At 33.3% G+C, this 22,529-nt stretch overlaps 2 protein-coding genes across 2 annotated transcripts; one reads left to right on the top strand and one right to left on the bottom strand.

Moving 5' to 3' along the window:
- Positions 1-1,813: 1,813 nt before the first annotated feature.
- On the bottom strand, positions 1,814-3,028 carry LOTGIDRAFT_123578 (hypothetical protein; the record flags this gene model as incomplete). The annotated part of the gene is made up of 1 exon (XM_009060813.1): positions 1,814-3,028. The coding sequence occupies one exon, from the start codon at positions 3,026-3,028 to the stop codon at positions 1,814-1,816; it is 1,215 nt and encodes a 404-aa protein (XP_009059061.1).
- A 7,864-nt stretch (positions 3,029-10,892) lies between these two features.
- On the top strand, positions 10,893-14,730 carry LOTGIDRAFT_233865 (hypothetical protein; the record flags this gene model as incomplete). Its single annotated transcript, XM_009060812.1, has 8 exons — positions 10,893-10,921; positions 11,142-11,171; positions 11,789-11,914; positions 12,257-12,311; positions 13,012-13,107; positions 13,268-13,411; positions 13,801-13,865; positions 14,683-14,730. The coding sequence occupies exons 1-8, from the start codon at positions 10,907-10,909 to the stop codon at positions 14,728-14,730; spliced, it is 579 nt and encodes a 192-aa protein (XP_009059060.1). The 5' UTR covers positions 10,893-10,906.
- Between the last annotated feature and the right edge of the window lie 7,799 nt (positions 14,731-22,529).

Genomic DNA, 22,529 nt, shown 5'->3' with positions numbered 1-22,529 from the left:
AGAAATAACATTAACTGTCACAAATATGTTGATAGATATTTGGAGATATTATTTTGTAGAATAATGTATGTAAAATGATTTGCTTGTGTACAAAAGAAAATTTACAAACTATCAAATTATAATTTAGTGGCTTAGAAGTCATTTAAAATGAAGGTGTGAGACTTCAAAAAACTTGTTTCAAGTCCTTTACAATTAAATCATCATAAAATAATCAATTGAAATGAACCAGCAAAAAATCTAGGAAATTACATTTATCTGATTGGTTATAAAACTTGATTAGCCAATCAGATGATAGTAACATTAAAGTCATCATAAAGAAGGATTTTGATTAACCTTTCTCCTGGGTGACATCTTTCAAGATGATGATGTTAATGTTATAAGTAAGGAATACGTCAGTCAATTGTGAAGTTACAGTATGACGGTGTATATCACAGTTCACTGTTTATTTGATACTATGTTATTATGTATATGTACAGCCCCTATATATATATAGGGTCCATTATGTATATTGGTTACATTTTGAGGGATTAGCCCCGTTTCTAGAACTTCTTAAAAAAAACAATTCCTTACATGTGACTGTTTACTACGTTACCCTAGTCACAAAAAAGATTTTCAGAAATGGGCTTAAGGTATTTAACACCTGTAATGGGCAGGCCCCTTATTCCATTATTTTTTTTTAGGGTTAAGTTAAGTATAGGCAGTTTCAGAGAGAGCAAGAGATTTGAGCTTACAATAGTTCCAAACTTCTGGCAATGTCAGTGAATAACTTGTGCTCTATCATATTCCTTGAGCAATGATAGATTCTATAATCTAACGACAATCTATCGTTGCTAAAGGAACATTGTGCTCCATATATATAAGGTAGAAGTAAGCTCCAAGCTTTCTCCACTTTGAATTTATTTGGAAATTAAGAATTTATGGATTGTGTCCTGCCCAAATTGTAACCAAGAAGTAAAACAAAGCCCAATTTACACTGCTTCCAATTGAATGAAAATATTCTTAATTTTAAGATTAATTAAAGAATCTGAGTTCAATGATTGGCAGTGTGAACTGGGCTTAAGAACTAACTAGAAAGTGTGAAGATCTTGTTTTATAAAACCATTTTATTATGCAGTAACCATCATTGGTGAAGATCAAAAAAAAATAAATATGGTAGAATTCTGTTGTCTTGTTTTTTTCACCATTACCCTTATTGCCTGTCAGTCTTCATGGGTCCATTTATAGCGCTTAAGACTTCCGACTCCAGAATAGCCTTGGGGACATTTCGATAAAAAAAGTCTAACTCAGGGCACACCTTGCCAATGGTCCAATTTATATTGCAGAAGTCACATTGCATGGTCTTGTTATTGATTAATTTTTTAAAGTCCACTCTGAAAAGGGACTGACAAAAAATGATTGAAAAAATACAGAATTTTAAGTTTTATTCACAAAAGTAATTCAATAAAATTTTCAATAAGAAAATAAAAATTTAGAAAAACAATATACAAAAATAATTTTTAATAAAAAAAATAAATATTGACAACTCTTTTGGTAAAAACATACTTGTTAATGTTTAGGTTTAAATTGTTTGCAATTTTTAAGAAAGAGACTCTTAAAATTATACTATATACAAATATACATACAAACAAAAATCCCTTTTTTGGGTACAAATATTGAAACTACCATGCAAGTAAATTCATGATGTGTTATATTTTCGTAATATGTTAAAAGTTCGTCCCAAACCTCTTCCAAAGTAATAGATCTCCACTAACCTAAACCCATTCCCTAGGACAGCCTATAGGACTTTAAACTCTCCTACAGGATTTCCTTATACTTAAAATACATTATTGACAGGTGCTTCGCTACCGGGACTACCACCATTTCCATTGTTGGCTTGAATAATTTCACCGGAACTAGCCCCAAAACCATTGTTTCCATTTTGAACTCCAAATCTGCTGTCAACTGGCATTCCATTTCCAACAGAGGCTCCCATTCCAATTTCAACTGGCATTGCGTTCCCAGCAGAGACCCCCATTCCGATGTCAACAGCCATTCCATTTCCACCAGATGCCCCCATTCCAATGTCAACTGGCATTGTGTTTCCACCAGAGGCTCCCATTCCAATTTCAACTGGCATTCCGTTTCCAACAGAGGCTCCCATTCCATTATTGGCTGATATAACGTTACCAACAGAGGCTCCAATTCCAATGCCAACTGGCATTGCATTACCAGCAGAGACCCCCATGCCATTATTGGCTGACATAACGTTACCAGCAGGGGCTCCCATCCCAATGTCAACTGTCATTCCATTTCCACCAGATGCTCCCATTCCAATGTCAACAGGCATTGCGTTTCCACCAGATGCTCCCATTTCAATGTCAACTGGCATCGTGTTTTCAGCAGAGACCCCCATGCCATTATTGGCTGACATAACGTTACCAACAGGGGCTCCCATCCCAATGTCAACTGTCATTCCATTTCCAACAGAGGCTCCCATTCCAATGTCAACTGGCATCGCGTTGCCAACAGAGGCCCCGATTCCAATATCAACTGGCATTGTATTTCTGACAGAGGCTCCCATTCCACTGTCAACTGGCATACGTCCTATTTTTCCAGCAGAGGCTCCCATTCCATTATTGAATGGCATAACGTTTCCAGCAAAGGCTCCCATTCCATTATTAGTCACCATAACGTTTCCAGCAGAGGCCGTCATTCCATTATTGAATGGCATCACGTTTCCAGCAGAGGCTCCCATTCCATTGTTGAATGGGATTGCGTTCACAGCCAAAGCCCCCATACCATTATTGAATGGCATCACGTTTCCAGCAGAGGCTCCCATACCATTATTGAATGGCATCGCGTTTCCAACAGAGGCTCCCATTCCATTATTAGACACCATAACGTTTCCAACAGAGGTCCCCATACCATTATTGAATGGCATCACGTTTCCAGCAGAGGCTCCCATACCATTATTGAATGGCATCGCGTTTCCAGCAGAGACTCCCATTCCATTATTGAATTGGATTGCGTTTCCAACAGAGGCTCCCATTCCATTATTGAATTGGATTGCGTTTCCAACAGAGGCCCCCATTCCATTATTGGTTGTCATTATGTTTCCAACAGAGGCTCCCATTCCATTATTAAATGGCATTATATTTCCAACAGAGCCTCCCATTCCATTATTGGCTGTCATCACGTTTCCAACAGAGGCCCCCATACCATTATTTAGAGGCATACCATTTCCATATGTTGCAACTGGGACAACATTTCCATTAGGGGCAGGCACGATTGAGTTGACACCGACAGGAGAAATAGTTCGTTGACTGACGACGCTTGAGGTTCTGGTCCCGGAAATTGGTCGGTTGAATGGAGATCGGATTCGTTGCCGCATACGGGAATTCATCACGCCAATTCTCATTCTCGCTGCCATTGGCCCCATGGGACCGAAAATGCCCATCGGCCCAAAAGCACCCATCATGCCAAAGGGTGAAAATGGTCTCATCATGTGTAAGAAAGGGTTAAACGGTGGCATGATGGGCATTCCAAACATTCCTGGCAATGGTAGCGATGTTGTCATGGCAACTAGACAAACTGCAGAAACTGCTACCTTCAGCATCATTGTGATATTCCTAAAATTAAAAAAAAACGAAAATTTAGTGACTTCTGACAACCTCGGATTTAAGATTGGTTTCAATTTTATTTGATATTTGCGAAATCAAAGATGGAGTCATCGTCTCTTTAATTCGTCTGAAACTATTACATAATTTTCCCGTGTTTCCCGTAAGCAGATAAACTTCGTAAAAGGGACAAATGTAATAAATATTAATATGTCACATAATATAAACCCCGCCAATCAATACGCAGACACGTTACCATTTTCACGTTTTGTTTTGAAAAATTGGACACAAACGCGAAGCTCATGAATTTTAAATGAATTCAGGCAACACCCTCTCCCCTCTTCTGTTGAAAAGTTGCTTGTTACCATTCAACCACCTTAACCCTGTGCCAATGCCTTCTATTGAATAGTAGGGAGCCACAGTGGCTCAGTGAGTTAGACGCTTGACTAGATAATACCTTTCGGATTTTTCAAAGGTAAAAGGGGCTGGGACAATAAACCCAAGCCCCGTGTGCTTCAGGCTATGCACGTTAAAGATCCCTCGTCAGTTGGAAATCGAAAAAAAGAGCAGGTTAATGCCGCTTTCCTGGAAAAGTATTTTTCATTATACTCTGCATGGCGTCACCCGTCATCATTAGCCCACATGGTGCAGAAAAATGGTACGTAAAACTCCATTCATTTCATTTTATTTCTATTGAATAGTAACTTTTTACTTTTCATCCACGCTAACTTCAATGTCAAACTATTATTGAATTTCATACTTATACATTAATTGCAAATAGTCACCTTTCCTGTATCATGACATTTAGTAATTGGAGCCATTTGACTGAATTGTGCGCAAGCGAATACAGCTAATCGGAAGCCTCGACAGAAAATCTGTGAACACAAAGCCATAATGTTTACAGCCTTTTTGTGGGGGTCTCTGGTTTTAATTGGCTGTATTCGCTGACGTACAATGCAATAAATTCTCTGCATTCCGTGATATCAGAATAATTGCAGTCAAGTTATAAGTTATAAGATTGACTCTTTGAAGATGCCCTAACCTCTACCATAGAATAATCATAGCTGGGAAGGTCTGTTTAAGATGGGTTTCCTTATTTTTCTAGTGTCAAATTAAGCAAACTATTTTTGTTTTTGTTTTTAATGAATAATCCTATATTCTTAATCATATCTGTATGTTCTTATTGCATATAATTAAGAGTTTCAACCAATCATAAATGCTCATGTTTGTACAGTCTGGATAAACAAAAAAATATTTTTTAACCTTTCCTGATCGGTCACTCATTTTAATTCTGCTGGTAATTCTTCTCTAATTTAACCAATTATGAATTAATTATGGACATGTGAGACAAACTGGTATTTTTCCAAGTCATTAGAACACCTCTTCTTTCTATTCATATAAGTATTAGCATTTTCATTTTCATAAATGAAAATAAGGGAACCCATCTTTAAGGATCTCAGATTTCTATTCCCTATTAATATTGTAATATCTTACCTTGACTGTTATACAATGAACCTCAAATCAGGTATGGATTGTGAATGAAATCTGGAGAATATATATCTGTAAAAAACTTACATAAGATGTGTATGTTTCAGTTTTATCATGGTTAAATATTTTAATAATCAAATTGGATGTCGGTCTTATATCACGGAACAAGGGCCTTCCTCTCAATATTATTACTGATTGCTCAAAAACATCATCGCAGGTGTCAATAACATTGTTGTTTTCTTGATTGGACACAATAGTTCGGTTTATCCTCATCAATATATGTTTAATTTGGAGCGTTCACATGTTCACAATCGTAACTCGGGGGCCTTATCTCATTAATATGCGTGTCATGTAAACGAACTTCAATGATGTTACTATAACCATTTTATTTTGAATAAAACCAAAAACAAAGTTTTCTGAGAATCTTTTTTGTATTCAAGCTTCATGTTGCAAATGAAATGATAAGGGGTTTTGCCTCTTACTTCTCTACTTCAGATTGGCCTTTAGCTTCTCGGCAGGATAGAAGCTACAGTCTTCATACGATCTCGATGAAACTTGGTATGTATATATATCCATCTTTGATGTTTATGGACTTGTTTAGTATCAACAAGTGTAATTTAGTTTAATTAGAATTTTGTTCTTGTTTTATATCATTTTGCTCATTAACAGTTTTGTTAATGTTAATAAATGACCTTTTCTATTTAAATCCATTGTGTTAACATCAAACGAGCCCCACATCAGGGGAGATAAATATTTTGAGATCTCAATCTAGCCTGAATTTGGTAACAATTAGATGAACGGTTTCGCTGTTATTACCTTTTATTTATTAAAGTGATACTACGTCTTAGAGCGAACATAAAATTTAATTCTCAAGAATTGTCAATATGAGTATATATTTATCAGTGAACTTACCTGGTGTCATAAAGTTACAACAGAATCCCTGTAAAATCTAGAAAATTGGAAAATTCATAAAACCAAGTAATTATTGAAAAACGCTTAGTTATAATATTAAACGTTTTTCAATAGTTAATTGCATTTTTATTAAGTTTTTTAAATTTATCAGATTATATAAGGATCCTGTTATGTTATTTATGACACCAGGTATATCTACTGATGAATATATTTTTTTATTGTTTACAATTTTTAAATTTTATGTTTATTCTAAGACGTAATATCCCTTTAAAATAAAATAACCGCGTCAAATTAGGCTTTCAGGCAGGATAGAGACTACAATTGTTATTCAATCTTGATGAAACTTGGTATGCATGCATATATTGCTGAGATCTCAGTCAAGCCTGAATTTGGTAACAATCGGATGAGCGGTTTCGGTGTTATTGCCCTTGATTTAGTAAAAACGGGTTAAGTTAGGCTTGTAGGCGGATAGACTACAGTTTTTATCTAATCTTGATGAAACTTAGTATGCATATACATATTGATGAGGTCTCGGTCAAGTTTAAATTTGATAATAATAGGATGAACGCTTTTGGAGTTATTTCCCTTGACTTAGTTAAAACGCGTTTTGGCTTGTAGATGCGACACAGGCTAATAATCGATCTGGATTAAACTTTGGTATGTATGTATATATTCATGAGATCTCAAGTTTCAGTTTCATGTAGTGATTCGTTGAATGGTTTTAGAGTTATTGCCCTTGACTTAGTAAAAAACGCACTAAATTTTGCTTGTTGACACGATATAAATTCAAATTGGTGTGCATATATATGCATTTATATATGTTGATAAGATTTTGGTCAAGTACAAATTTTGTGCTCATTGATGAACGATAAATATCATAGAGACTGCAGTGTTGAATGTACAATTGATGAGACAATGTTTAGACATTAGTCATCCATCAGACATTTATTCATTGAACTGTGTCGACAATTATTTGCTGCTCTTATAGAAATGGAAATGAAGTGATCAGTGGCTTATCTATGAGCCACATGGTGGAGGAACCAGGTAGGGGCCAGGGCAAACAGAATTGGGTGCTAAACCGAGGCCTAATTCCCCACCCCACCCACATAGAAACGCCACTAGATGTGATATGGGATCTTTTAACATCATATACATCTGCACCTGTTTTGGCTTATGACGCCATGATGCAGTGTGCAATGAGGGAAATTTTACTAGGAAAGCTGAATAAGACTACTCTCCGAGCGTCAAAGGATCTTTTACATGAAGAGACGAATGCACATACGAGAATAAATGTAACAATTTTATATACAAAACAATACAATATTTACATTATTTTTAATGAAAGTGTCACAATGTCAAGGTTTGTAAAAGCAGCGATTTTATTGGATTTTACACTTGCAAATACAGCCAATCAAAGCCCCCGGCAGATGAATTGTAAAAATTATGACATATTTGGATATTTCTGATAGGCTAATCTTCTTAATGTCAAGATATTACGAACTTCGTCTAACACCGTGTCTGCAATAGCCACTATTCTTATAACACAATGTTTGTAAATGGTTGGATTGTATGCTAGCGAATACTGCCATTAAAAGTCCTCGACAGAATGGCTGTAAACAATAAGCCACAAAGTTTACAGTCTTTCAGTTGAAGGCTCTGATGGGCTTTAAATGCTGGCGCACAATCCAATGAAATCGCTGCATTCCTTGACACAAGAAAGGTAGCAATATGTGATGTGATAGGCTATATCGCTGCATATACACTGTATACATAAACTTCTGTATGAAAGTGTCTAATGATGTCAAACTCAAAACGTCAATGTGGTCGACATCACTCTTTACATATATGTTCACTTAGACCTGACGCAGGTCTGTGTGTCCGTCAAGGGATGAGCAGCTATTAAATTCGACCTCTACATGTAGATACGTAATGGGTATGTTTTTTCGACCCATGGTTCTAACTTTAGAGTTGTAATTGTAGACAGTAGTAGGGTTAACCATGGTATTTCTAGATCTGAATCATCCACGACAACTTGTATCTGAAAAGAGCAGTTAATGAGTGAATAGATAGTCGAGGTATTGGGTCCAATGTTGTGTGGTTCAAAGATATAATTCAAGGTAGGCTTCCTGGCATCACAATAATCAAGGTATTGCGAACTTCATCCTATACCTTGACTGCAATAGCCACCTTTCACAGAGAATTCCATGCCAGCAAACACAGCCAATCATAGCATTCGACAGACTGTAAACATTATGGCTAATTGAATACAGACTTTCTGTCGAGGACTCTGATTGGCTATATTCGCTAACAAAATCGATGCACTCTTTAACTTCCGTGATACAAAAAAGTCAAGGTATAGGTTTGTAATAGCTTGTGGAGCAAGGGCCACAAAAGTTTCAAGGGAGGGCTGCAGACAATTCTTTCACTACGCAAAATCACACACACTAGTTGAAAATCAAAGCCAGAACCTATATCAAAAGGATGATTTCATCAAATAAAGTTTAACTGACTCTGTAAATGAACTTTGATCTTCAAATCATTCTAGATGTCAGAGGACAGAGAAATTATCTTCTGAATACAACAATGCTTTTTTACCTATACACGATCCGCGTCCCAAAAGATCTATACAAAATTGGGTCTGACTGGGCCGAGGTTGGTTATTCCATAAAGTGGTCTCTGTCTACCCATCATTCCTCTTGCAAAAGGGTTCATCATCCCAAAAGGTCCAAAAGGCATTCGTCCCATAGGTCCCATTTGTCCCATAGGCATTCGTCCCACTCCAAATGGTGGGAATCCCCGTCCTAAGAAAGGCATCCTCATCATACCCATACCAAACATTCTGCAGTTTGCCATGGAAACCAGACAGGCTAATACTATAATGGATTTCAACATCGTGGTCATTCTGAAAATGAATTTTAGAAAATATTATAAAAATATCAAACTGTACGAACCAAAGTGAAAATATAGATGATGATTTGACTAATTGTGAACTAACGACTTTGTATTTCTGAATTACTTGTTTATCTTGTAAATCTTGATAATTTTCTATCAAATTGATGTATTCCAATGCTGAAATTCACAGTCCCTACTTGTGACCTAGGCCAGTGCTTCTATAAGAGAGTGTCTCTTATAAAACCTTATACCTATACAAATATATTTTCAAAGTTATTTGATTTCTATATGCTTTTGTCCCAAACTATGTGTCAGAATGCACCATATCAATTGATTTTTCGAAACTTCTCTCGATAGAACTCTCACAGACGCTCGACTATGACGCTTCCACGGAGTATCCGCAGTTTGAATTCAGCCTCAACAGTTGCCCCCAATTGAGTCTCAGTCTACCCCCTATTTGTACCCACACTCTCGGTAGGTTGGCCCCAGCATTGAAAAGAAGGTTATTAATGAAAAGAATAATCACACGTAGGCCACATATAGCTAATGATATTTGGTGTATTTGGTAAAAAAAAACCCAATTAAAATTCTATGATAGAATTAATTCATAATGAAAAGATTTTACGCCTTACCTGATGTAATGGTTGTCTCAATCGTTCTAGCGAAAATGATGACATGTGTTGAATAAATAGCAGGGTCGGCTTCTCTCAGACAAATTTACTACCCCTATTAATCATAGAGCTATTATGGTTCCCTTTCATCTTATTTTTATGATTAAACTAACATCAGAATAGTGTAATGATAAAAGGATTTACATGTAGATTTTAATGACCTTTATCACTTCGTCCTTTATTGAAATTATTTCAACAAATTTCAATTTTTTTTTCAGTCAAATTCGAATTTTATCTAAATATCTATTAATTTCATTTTATCAAATATTTTGTGATCAAAAGCATGATATAATTTTAGGGAAAATGGGGAACCTACTAAAAATTAAACGCAATTTTTAGATTTATGTCATATTTTGAAGAAACTTGAAAAGGGAAATGTGATTAATTGATTAAGGGGACACAGTTTAATACTTAAGATTCAAGGCACAGTGATTAATGTCGTGTGGTCAAGATCATAATATGTCTCCCGGAGGGTGATTTAACCCTGTTTTAAAACAATCATTATATGTAACTTCAGTGGTGAATTAACAGAAGGCATTGGTAGGGGGTTAAAGTAGTGTTCTCTAACAGATTTCGTGTACAAACTTAAATTCATAAAAGCCCGCAAACGAAATACATATACTGAAAGGGTTGTATGACATTTTTCTGCGTCATAACAACATTTTAGCTCAGGTGGCTAAACGCATCACTTGTAAAGAAAATAATTCGGACAACCGACCAATTCCATTACTGCAACTTAAGACAATACACTATTGCCCCTCTGTATATATTACTTGCCCCTCCGGATATATTACTTGCCCCACCGGATATATCACTTGCCCCTCCGGATATATTACTTGCCCCTCCGGATATATAGTACTTGCCCCATCGGATATATTACTTGCCCCATCGGATATATCACTTGCCCCTCCGGATATATTACTTGCCCCACCGGATATATTACTTGCCCCTCAAGATATATTACTTGCCCCTCCGGATATATATTACTTGCCCCACCGGATATATTACTTGCCCCAACGGATATATTACTTGCCCCACCGGATATATTACTTGCCCCTCTGAGCAAACAAGCCTGGCTTGGCTAAGGGCCTGCTACAAGTACAAGGCCATTAAAAACCTACATTAGATATTTCTGTGGATCGAGTTGACTATTTGTTATCCACATTACCAATTTCATTTAGTAAAACACAGTATTTCCAAAAATTTTACTGAATCGAAATTCTCTGTACTGTGGTCCTTCAATAGAATAAGAAAGTTTAGAATGTGTTCATTGCTTCGAAACTGTTTCGAGATTTTGCTTCAGATAGTTTCGATAGGAAATAGAGGGATATAACTCTCATTTTCAAAATGGCTGACAAATCTGTAGGTCATCGGTTTTATTTTGGATTTCTTCTAAAACATCGGCCTTTTTCTGACATTTTGAGTGATTTTCAGTTTTAATATGAGAAAGAGTCCTTTATTTATAAATAGAGTAAGATTTGTGAGCATGTTTCTTCGGACTTGAGAAAAATTATCACATTTGAAGCTGCAAAATATTTCATCAGATTCAGACTACTGTTAATTTCTCCATTTAATTTTTCAGACTGAAGAGAACACGATAAAAATCGGCGAGGTAATCTTACTTAATGAATTTAATTTTTATGTTTAAGTTTGAATTTAAGTTTTCAAATTTTAAGAGGAGCAAGATATTAGCAATAGCAATCGTGGTACCGGTACTCTGATTTATACAACAAAATTTCAAATTGTGGCCGGTAGGCCTATAGTTAAGGCTATTGGTTGCTAGCAATGAGAAGTTAAAGGGACAGGTCTACCATTTTGGGGGTTTAGTTTTAGTCTTCAATATATGTAAAAAAAAAAAATTTTTAGAAGTACTAGAAATGTACGAAAATTGTGTAATTCCTTTAAAAATACTTCAAACTAGGAATTTTACTCACTATTTCTATATATGTCTTTTCTATATATCACAGAGAGTATCTTAAATTGACGAGATGTCATTTTATCATTCACACGCGGATAATTCTGGACACACATAGATTTGAAGGCTCCAATTTAGATGCTGAGCTGTGAACACTTTTACTGATTGGCTTAGCTAAAAAATTCCTGTTTCTGAGACTTAAGTATGATTGGTAAATAAAATAGTGCACCTGTCCCTTTAAAGTGTCATGACTTACGACCATGCATTGATTTCAAACTTGTGATCCTTGTAAAACTTCACATTTTCTTTTTCAGTTGCCTATTTACTCCACTCCTGTGACACAAGTAGAATATAAGTTCGTTCCAGAGGAAGTGGGTGCGTTCCAACAAGGAGTATCAGAAGTTCGCAAGTCAGTCTGGACTTATTTAGAATCCATACAGGTTAGTTTTGGCTTGTTTTTTGATAATAACTTAGTTATCATTATTTTATCAGTTATTAGCTAAGTGGACTGTGATTTGATATCAAATAAAGAACATTAGTTTGTTAAGCATGTTTGTATGAACAGTATATATCTACATAATAGAACAGATATAGAACAGACTTACGTCTATAGTACCCTCTCCTTAGCGGGCTCTGTCTAGATATCAACAAACCAGTACATTATGTAATATTGTTAGAGTTGGAGCGTTGTGTGATGTATCAAAATAGCCTTTTTTTTTTGTTGTACTCAATATTCAGCTAATAAGATTTTGATTATTGTGTTTTTGTAATTTTGTTTGCAGGAAACGACTGATACATTAAAACGAAAATGGAATGTTTCGAAAGCACATACAAATGGTAATGCAATTTCTTACACTCTGTCTGCTGTGTTTCTGAATTTATTGATTGTATGTTTATTCGTAAGGCTTATATTGAAACAATTAAGTCAGATTCATATTATTACTACTTAAACAGTCTAATTAAAATTACACTCCACTTTCGTTTCATTTTTTTTATTAGATTTTTATTTTTAGTATAGCTTTTTCAGAGTTAGGTCTAACGACTGCCCTCTTGAACCTTTGGACCTAATCTGATGACATCTACTGTAACCAACCAATCAAATTCTTTCAATCTGTCACAAAGCACTAATGCTGGGGAAGGCACAAATTTGATTGGTTAAAGCAGATTAGGTCAAAAGGTTATTTTGACGATTGTTCAAGAAGGCGGCCGTTAGACCCTACTCTGAAGTGGCTATACTAAATATAAAAAACTAATAAAAAAATGAAACAAAAGTTCGGTTGAATTTAAATTAGATTGACTTCTTAAACTGCTTTGCAAAAAAATGAATTGCTAATGCTTATGAGTACAAATAAACTCCTTGTGTTCTTACGTATTTTTGAATAGCTTGAATAGCCCATAAAGTTAATATTTCAGAAACGTGTCACCACTAGTAACTTAAACTGAAATTGTGCTTGCATTATGTTTTGTATAAAGGCAGGATCTGCAGGAATATTATTGAATAGTTTAAATAACTCTTTCCATTCTAATAATATTTCAGAAATGATCCACTATATACAAGATGATCCAGCTATTTTACCCCGAGTTAGTGTTATAACAGTTGCAGGATTGGGGGGAATCATTGCAGGAAGCAGAGGTAGATTCTTATCTTATTTTTATACAGATTTTTTTAAAAATGAAGCATATCAGCTAGTAAACAACAATCCTACTGGCTACTCAACTGAGCTAATTATTTTCTGTGTGTATTGTGTCTAGAATCTTTTTTTTTTACCATCAAATCTTAATTTTCTGTTCAGGAGGAATATTAAGGAAGATATTGTTCAGTGGTACAGCCATTACAGCTGCAGCTGCTTTATGTTACCCCCGTGAAGCTATAGCTCTATCTAATGAGGTCTATGATATAGGATATAATGCTGTCAAACCATTATGGGAAAGTGCCGGTACGTATTCATATATTGAAATAGAGAACAAACATAATGATAGCATGATAATTTTTTTTTGTGTTTTAATTTTCAACTGTTCAAATAATTGTATATCTAACCATGTTGTTGGCAAAGTAAAAGTAGACTTATTTACATTGGGCCACTTTAAAGCTCAAATAAATATCAATCTGTGATGTTAGTTTCACTCAAATCTCAAGTTTTTCCCTAATTGAAATTCTAGTCTTATAGCGGCAAATGATCTGACTAAACCATTCCTCACAATCTCCTTTGCTTTAGGAAATGTTTCATGTATCATTTGGAACTGTGCATGTTTAATTTCCAACTCAACATCTAGTTTAGATTTTATAACACTTAATAAAAGTTCATTTCATATTTTTATTCTATAGTTGATAAAAGTGAAGAAGCTGTAAACAAAATTAAAAAATCTGATGGTAATAATAGCTCTCAAAAGGTAGGATAATAAATATTTTGCTAACTTGAGATGGTATTGTCGCTTTAAACTTTTCACTCTTATTGAGAGTGTAGGTAATGTTGGAATCTATTCAGGCTTGTCTACCCTCTTGGCACTCAAAAGACTGGCCTGTTGTTTACTTCATGTCATAATATTTATATATTGGTATATTTGTATTTTCAGAAGGAATAACATCTTTTGAAAATCAGAATATACTGTGACGTTATCTATAGACGATACTGAAATAGTCTACACTGTTTGAGTGATGGGATTACTACAACATATTACACAAAATTTCCACAAGATTTCACTAGTCGTTATATTTGTATTTTCAGAAAGAATGAAAAAGCTGACAATATTTGTACTGTGACATTATCAATAGACAATATTGAATAGGCTGCACTGTCTTAGTGATTTAGTGATGGGAATGGTAGAACATTAAATAATATATAGATAACGCTGTTTTCATATTACTCAATTTTTTGATTCCAAAGTGTTGGCCTAATCATATATTTGTGGATGGGCTTCTTTAATTGTTACAATATAACACAATTTATGGATATCATTGTTTTCCTTTACATTATATTTCACAAAGAATTCACCAGAGGTTCACCAATATTGCCTAGTACAGTTATTGAATACAGAATAAAGGGTTATAAATTTTATAACATTCGAAAATATTTGCAGTATCACAAGTATGTTATTGTTCAATGTGGTTATTAACCCTGGACTATATTAGGGAATAGATGATATTGTGTAGACCTACTAGAGTGATATGTATTGTATGATTTGAATAAAATTGTTATATTAATTTTAGGCTCAATATTCCTCAAGATTTATTTCTGAAATGCCATCTTTTAGCTAAACTTATCTAGTAATCCAGTAAATAAAGTTGGCCAGTTATGGTAGAGAGCTGGCCACGTATTCTCGAGATGATCTTAGGGCTGGGATGTCCTAGAATCAATGTTAGAAGATAAGAACCTAGGACAATCTAGCACTAAGATCATCTCGAGAATATGTGGTCTGGATGTCAGGCCTCTCATACCTAAGGAAGGATATTTTAATAGAAGTCTTTCCTTTCTCTTACTTATATAGTAATAATAGTAATAAAATTAGTTGATAAAACTAAATCAAAGATCAGTTTTAATAACTGTCCAATCTGAAGACTGGATGTTTGATATTATCATTATTAAAGGCTGGGGCAATCCGGTTGTTGACAAGATGATTTTGTCCATAGGATTTATGGCTTTGATATAATAAGAGTCAAATTTAAACTCTTTGGCACAAAAGATATATATAGATAAGAAAAAAAAAATAGAAATTTGGTATTTTCATCATTTATTACAACTTTTAACTTGAAACATCAAAAATTTCAATAAATTAACATAGTATGAATATTTACACAGCTATTTTGAATAAATTAATATTATGAATATTCATTAATGGACTATATAGTTTTTTTAAGAAGTAACTTGATTCAATAAAACAAATCAATTAATACCCAATAACATATCAAGTGTATGCATTGTAATAGCTATTTGGAAAAAATTGACATGAATATTCATATGTGGATTTTTTTCATTAATATTTATGGATATTCAATCAAACAAAACAATAAACACACAATAACAGGTCAAGGGTATACATTGTTATAGCCATTTGGAATTACTTAAAGATGGGTTCCCTTATTTTCATTTATGAAAATGCTAATACTTATATGGATAGAAAGTAGATGTGTTCTAATGACTTGGAAAAATACCAGTTTGTCTCGCATGTCCATAATTAATTCATAATTAGTTAAATTAGAAGAAAATTATCAGCAGAATTCTGATGAGTGACCGATCAAGAAAGGTCAAAAGGTCTTTTTTGTTTTTCCAGACTGAAAATACAAGGACATTTATGATCGGTTAAAACTCTTAATTATATGCAATAAGAACATACAGATATGATTAAGAATAAGTGATAGTTCATTAGAAACACCAATTAATCAGATAGTTTGCTTAATTTGACACTAAAAAAATAAGGAAACCCATCTTTAACATAAATATTCCAATCAATAATTTAAATTCAGTTATTGCCATTTAAAAACATTAAAATCAGCTGAATAAATATGAATATTTAACATCCAGCCATTTTGAATAAATTAAAACAAATTCTCATTGAACTATTCATAAATAAATATCATTATTCATGAATAGAGGTTTCATAAATTCTATGAATATTCAGTATATAATCATTATGAATAAATTACCGACATGAATATGTAATATCCGTAATTAATATGAATATTCATTTAAAAGGATTAATTTTATTAAAATAAATAGGTAAAATTCAAATTATTATAAATATTCAGTTAACAGATATTATAAACAATTTAGGAACTTGAATATTCATTTTACAGTCACTTTGAATAAATCTGAACAAATATCCATTTTAATAACCATCAATAAATATGAATATTCATAAGCATTTTGAATACATTTACAATAATAATAACAGACAAAACAATTTCATAATAAATTTAACAATAAGAAAGGGAATATTATTTTAAAGGGACAGAAGTGCCATTTTTTTGACCAATCATACCCTTGTCTCAGAAACAGGAATTTTTTTTTTAGCTAAGCCAATCAGTAATAGTTTTCACAGCCTTCAAATCTATGTGTGTGTCCAGAATTATCCACGTTTGAAAGTTAAAATTTCTTGAGGCACTGCCATAGACATCTTCAGAAATAGGAAAAGAAATTTCTAGTTTGAGATATTTTTTAAGGAAATATGCGATTTTCATACATTTCTAGTACTTAAGACTCAAATCAACCTCCCAAAATGGCGCAACTGTCCCTTTAATAGAATCAAAAACTTGGAACAGGACACAATTATATGGATAACAATTTAATAAATAACTTTGCTTGACCATAATATACACGATAGCAATATTTTCACTGTTAAAATAGTCCTCTATTCATCAATTGTAGAGTGATATAGAAATATCACTGTTAAAATAGTGCTTGATACATCAATTGTAGAGCGATATAGAAATACCACTGTTAAAATAGTGCTCAATACATCAATTGTAGAGCGATATAGATACACCACTGTTAAAATAGTGCTCAATACATCAATTGTAGAGTGATATAGAAATATCACTGTTAAAATAGTGCTCAATACATCAATTGTAGAGCAATATAGAAATACCACTGTTAAAATAGTTCTCAATACATCAATTGTAGAGCGACATAGAAATATCACTGTTAAAATAGTGCTCAATACATCAATTGTAGAGCGATATAGATACACCACTGTTAAAATAGTGCTCAATACATCAATTATAGAGCGATATAGAAATACCACTGTTAAAATATTGCTCATTATATCAATTATAGAGTGATATATAGAAATACCACTGTTAAAATAGTCCTCAATACATCAATTGTAGAGTGATATAGATACACCACTGTTAAAATAGTGCTCAATACATCAATTATAGAGCGATATAGAAATACCACTGTTAAAATATTGTTCAATACATCAATGATAGAGCGATATAGAAATACCACTGTTAAAATAATGCTCAATACATCAATTGTAGAGTGATATAGAAATACCACTGTTAAAATAGTGCTCAATACATCAATTATAGAGCGATATAGAAATATCACTGTTAAAATAGTGTTCAATACATCAATGGTAGAGCGATATAGAAATACCACTGTTAAAATAATGCTCAATACATCAATTGTAGAGTGATATAGAAATATCACTGTTAAAATATTGTTCAATATATCAATTGTAGAGTGATATAGAAATATCACTGTTAAAATAGTGCTCAATACATCAATGGTAGACCGATATAGAAATATCACTGTTAAAATAGTGCTCAATACATCAATTGTAGAGCAATATAGAAATACCACTGTTAAAATAATGCTCAATACATCAATTGTAGAGCAATATAGAAATATCACTGTTAAAATATTGTTCAATACATCAATTATAGAGCAATATAGAAATACCACTGTTAAAATATTGCTCATTATATCAATTGTAGAGCTATAACATAATAAATAAATGTCTATGATTGTCTGTTATATTATTATTTCACAAAACAATACTGCTCTAAATGAATCCTTTATTCAAGAAAGTTTTTCATAAAAAAGGCATCTTTATTTGTCATTAATGCCCTCCCCTCGTTAGACGATACAAGAAAATATTATGTTAATATCATGGTGGTGTTTCTGACATTATATCACCCTGACTTTCATTTCATTTTTGAATGAACATTTATTGCACATTATATTGAACACATAATTTCAAAACCTCACATTAACACCTAATTAATTCTCCCAATACAGCCAAAATAAAATTATAACCAATCTGATTGGATAAAGAATCTCATTAATATTCGAGAAATAAAACAAAAGGAAAATCTAACCAATCAGTAAAAAGTAAATGTATTTTGCACTCAAAAAATATAGGTGAATATTATGCATAGAATTTAAAAAGAGCAACAATAGCGTATTCAGTTTAACAAAAATCTGATAAATTTTGTTGTAAGTATTTCAATGTAAAAGTTCTATTCTTGCTTATATTCTTTTATTATAAGATCTACTGAGGATGAGGGCCCGGTTTATTACAAACGACTACTACATTGACCTTATTCACGCATCGGCCATATTGAATCCAGAACGAGGCTTATAACGCAAACTTTGAAAAGGTAATGTTATGTCTCTGCATAAAATCGCCACCTTGACGTCTTTAAATCCTACTTCTTCAATCCCACTAACTCAAAACTAGTAATATTTTACATCATTAAATTTGGAATTGATTAATCTATTCATTGATTCTTTTACATGAATTTTACCTTTATACATTTCTGAGAAAGGGCAGTTTTAAGCCTATTTTCTTGCTGTTTAGGGAGTGTTTAATAACGTCACCATCTTAAAAAGCACTTTACCACATGGTTTGAAATTTACAACTTGGCAAACCAACATTAAGTAGACATTGCCATTGACAACCAATCTACTGTCTATACACATACATCAGTAAATCAGCAAAGCTCGAAGATTAGAGTTGTTGTGAAAAATTCATTAAGGAAACAATCAGTAAAACAGATAATAAATTTATGTTAGTCAAAGAGTGAAATTCTGTTAGAAGAGAAGTATCAGTATTAATCATGCTCCCACACAGGATAAACCTCTAACCTACCCTATAGCAAGCCATGAAAGGATTTAGATAAACCTCTATTCTACCCAATAGCAAGCCTTGATAGGATTTAGATAAACCTCTATCCTACCCTATAGCAAGCTATGATAGGATTTAGATAAACCTCTATCCTACCCTATAGCAAGCTATGACAGGATTTAGATAAACCTCTAACCTACCCTATAGCAAGCCATGATAGGATTTAGATAAACCTCTAACCTACCCAATAGCAAGCCATGATAGGATTTAGATAAACCTCTATCCTACCCTATAGCAAACCATGATAGGATTTAGATAAACCTCTATCCTACCCAATAGCAAGCCATGATAGGATTTAGATTAACCTCTATCCTACCCAATAGCAAGCCATGTTAGGATTTAGATAAACCTCTATCCTACCCAATAGCAAACCATGATAGGATTTAGATAAACCTCTATCCTACCCAATAGCAAACCATGATAGGATTTAGATAAACCTCTATCCTACCATATAGCAAACCATGATAGGATTTAGATAAACCTCTATCCTACCCAATAGCAAGCCATGATAGGATTTAGATAAACCTCTATCCTACCCAATAGCAAGCTATGTTAGGATTTAGATAAACCTCTATCCTACCCTGGCAATATAGATTATGTATCCTAAATTACATCCAACGTGGTAAGAATATAGATAAACCATGCTAGCATCCAGCAAGAACCTGCTATGGATAGAAACCTACAAGCAAATCAAATAAGACCATAACATTTCATAAATCAAACAAATTTCTAAAATATCAAGCTATGAGCATTATATAGCAGATGACCAACTCCAAGCAAATGGTAGATGATTACACTCCTAGCTGTTAAGGAAGCTGTTGAAAGTAAAAGAGAAGTTTAACTTGTTAGCTAGACAGAAAACAGTGCATTTCAGATTAGCAGGAAAATAGAAAATTTAAAGCGACTCAGTCAAGTTTTAAGGGAAATATTCAAGTCACATAGACTTGGATTTTCAGATTGTTGGGTGACAATAATAATACTGAATGCTATATTGATGTATGACTTTAAATGAACTGTACAAGTCTTTGGAATCAATTCAAAATAAGGTAGTATTAGAATGATGCAATAAGTACCTTAGTCTTTGAGACTCAAAAAAACAAAATAAAATTTAAAAAAAAACTAAAAATAACAAAAACTCAACAAAGAAAACAAAATGTCATGGGACTACTCGTAATTTTTGGAATTTAGAGGTCAACAGTTTGACTGAGTTGCTTTATCAATGTTTTACCAAAAGAGGTTCATCGGCTTCAAATATTGTACCTACAAATAAATAAATAAAAATAAAACAACAACAAAACAAATTGTAAAATAAACAAATTAATCAAAAACAAAATTCATAAATAAATAAAAACTTGAGATTCAGCATTTTTTACAGATTCTAAATCAGTTTTAAAAGATCTAAACACTGTCTCGTCTCAAAATTGAATCAAATCATAAACAAGATGTTTATATAAAGGAATACAGGAAATTCTCTATTTTTATTACAGTATCTGTATCAGTTACAGAAGATTCAAAAGATCAAAGTTAAAGACCTCTCATAATTGAACTTTAAAATCTCAAAAATAAAAAAAAAATTTCTCCTGTATCACTTTCTAATTTGCTGTGCTTGGTGCGGTAGAACTTATTCACGTGTCAGCCATACTGTATCCAGAACGAGGCTCATAACGCAAACAAAGATAACGTGTCACTAAATAATATTGCCACCTTAATATCTTTATCGCCCCCTCAATCTCACAAACTCAAAACTAATATTTTACATCATTAAATTTGGAATTTATCAAGCTATTTAATGATACTTTCAGATGAAGTTTACCTTTATACATTTCTGAGAAATGACAGTTTTTAACTATTCATTCATATGACGTCACCATCTTCTCAATGGATGACGTAATTTGCGTTATGAACCTCATTTTCCGTGTCTTAAGAATGAGGCGTGAATATATATACACAATAGAAATAACATACTATATCACAGAATGACCTCACAGCACGAGATTAACTTACAATATCTAACACTTTACATAGAATAAAATATTTACTTAGATAATATTAAAGGCTTCAAATACATGGAGAACTTTTTATTAGCGAAAAAATAATGTTAGATAGGCAGAGACTTCTTTTTAGAATGAAAGTTTGTAATTCAAGCTAACAATTTCCAAATCAGTCAAAGAATGACGTCAATTTTCTGATTTGATAGAGGACATTAATTTTATCAAAGGTTAATTTATACTACTTTTTTTTTGTTAAAAAATCAAGAAATATGTCTCGTTTTTATAGAAAGAATTCTGAAAACCCACATTATTGCCTGACAATTTGGGGTTCCAATCAAATATGACTGGTATTATTCACAAATCAGTAATCCTAAACAGCAGTCTTTGATTACTGAAATGTTGTGAAGACAGAAATTAAATTCATTTTAAAGGTGCAGGTAAACACGGTCTTGGTCGGATATTTTTGTCGCCGACTAGAATCTTGTCAAGAGTTTCACCTACTGACACAGGAACACAAGGTGACAAAAATCACCAGTCGGTCATTTTCCACCTTGTCAATAATCAAGTGTGGAGTATGGAATTGAAGGAAAATTAATCTGATTGGAAGATGACCGTCTATCTTGCAGACGATAAAACTATCAGAGACAATTATCAAACTTGATATTATAAATCCTGTCAGAGACGTGATAATCTTGTCGTAGAGGCACGAGCACATGCAAGATTTTAATCAAGACTCTAATCGGCAACAAAAATCTCCGACCGAGACTGCTTATGTGTCCGCACCTTAAAACCCACATCAGACTGCAAATGCAACCAAGCAACAGCACTAATAACTAGATATAAGATTTATTCTATATTCCCTGATACTTAATGATAATTTTTGGCTGTTTAAAATGAATATTAGTAAAAGCAGTTTTGCAATAATAATGAAGAAAAACTTTGGTTTTTAATAAAAATATATCATCTTTAGCATATTAATAACCAGATTGTCCTTGAGAAATTATAATTCTCTTCTGTTCATGATATGAAATGACTAACATCTTATCATGGCTATCTCACAGACAATAAGTTTGGGCGCTTATCTTTTACAATTTTTCACCATTAAAGTATATTGTCCCACTTTGCAGTGAATGAAGCATAATCGATGAGTTATTATCATGGCAACTGTCATAAAAATGAGCTGACAAGCGTAACTTTTAGGTGTCTGCGAGCAGGAATGACAGAGTTAGGGAGGCTCAGGCAAGGGGTGACCTAGATTAAAATCAAACAAAAGTCCATCAATATCTGTTAGAACTACCCTGATCTTTAGTTCACATATAACACTGCCCCCCTAATAGTATTATCTGAGAGTCTCTTTCAAGCCTGGGTATGAGTATGTTCATTGACCAAATCTTCTCAGGGACAATCTGGCCTTCAAAATTTAAAATATTAAAAT

The sequence above is a fragment of the Lottia gigantea genome (genome assembly GCF_000327385.1).
Source record: "Lottia gigantea unplaced genomic scaffold LOTGIsca_44, whole genome shotgun sequence".
NCBI lineage: Eukaryota > Metazoa > Mollusca > Gastropoda > Lottiidae > Lottia > Lottia gigantea.
Note: the sequence above shows the minus strand (reverse complement) of the source record. Positions and strands in the feature narration are given on the sequence as shown.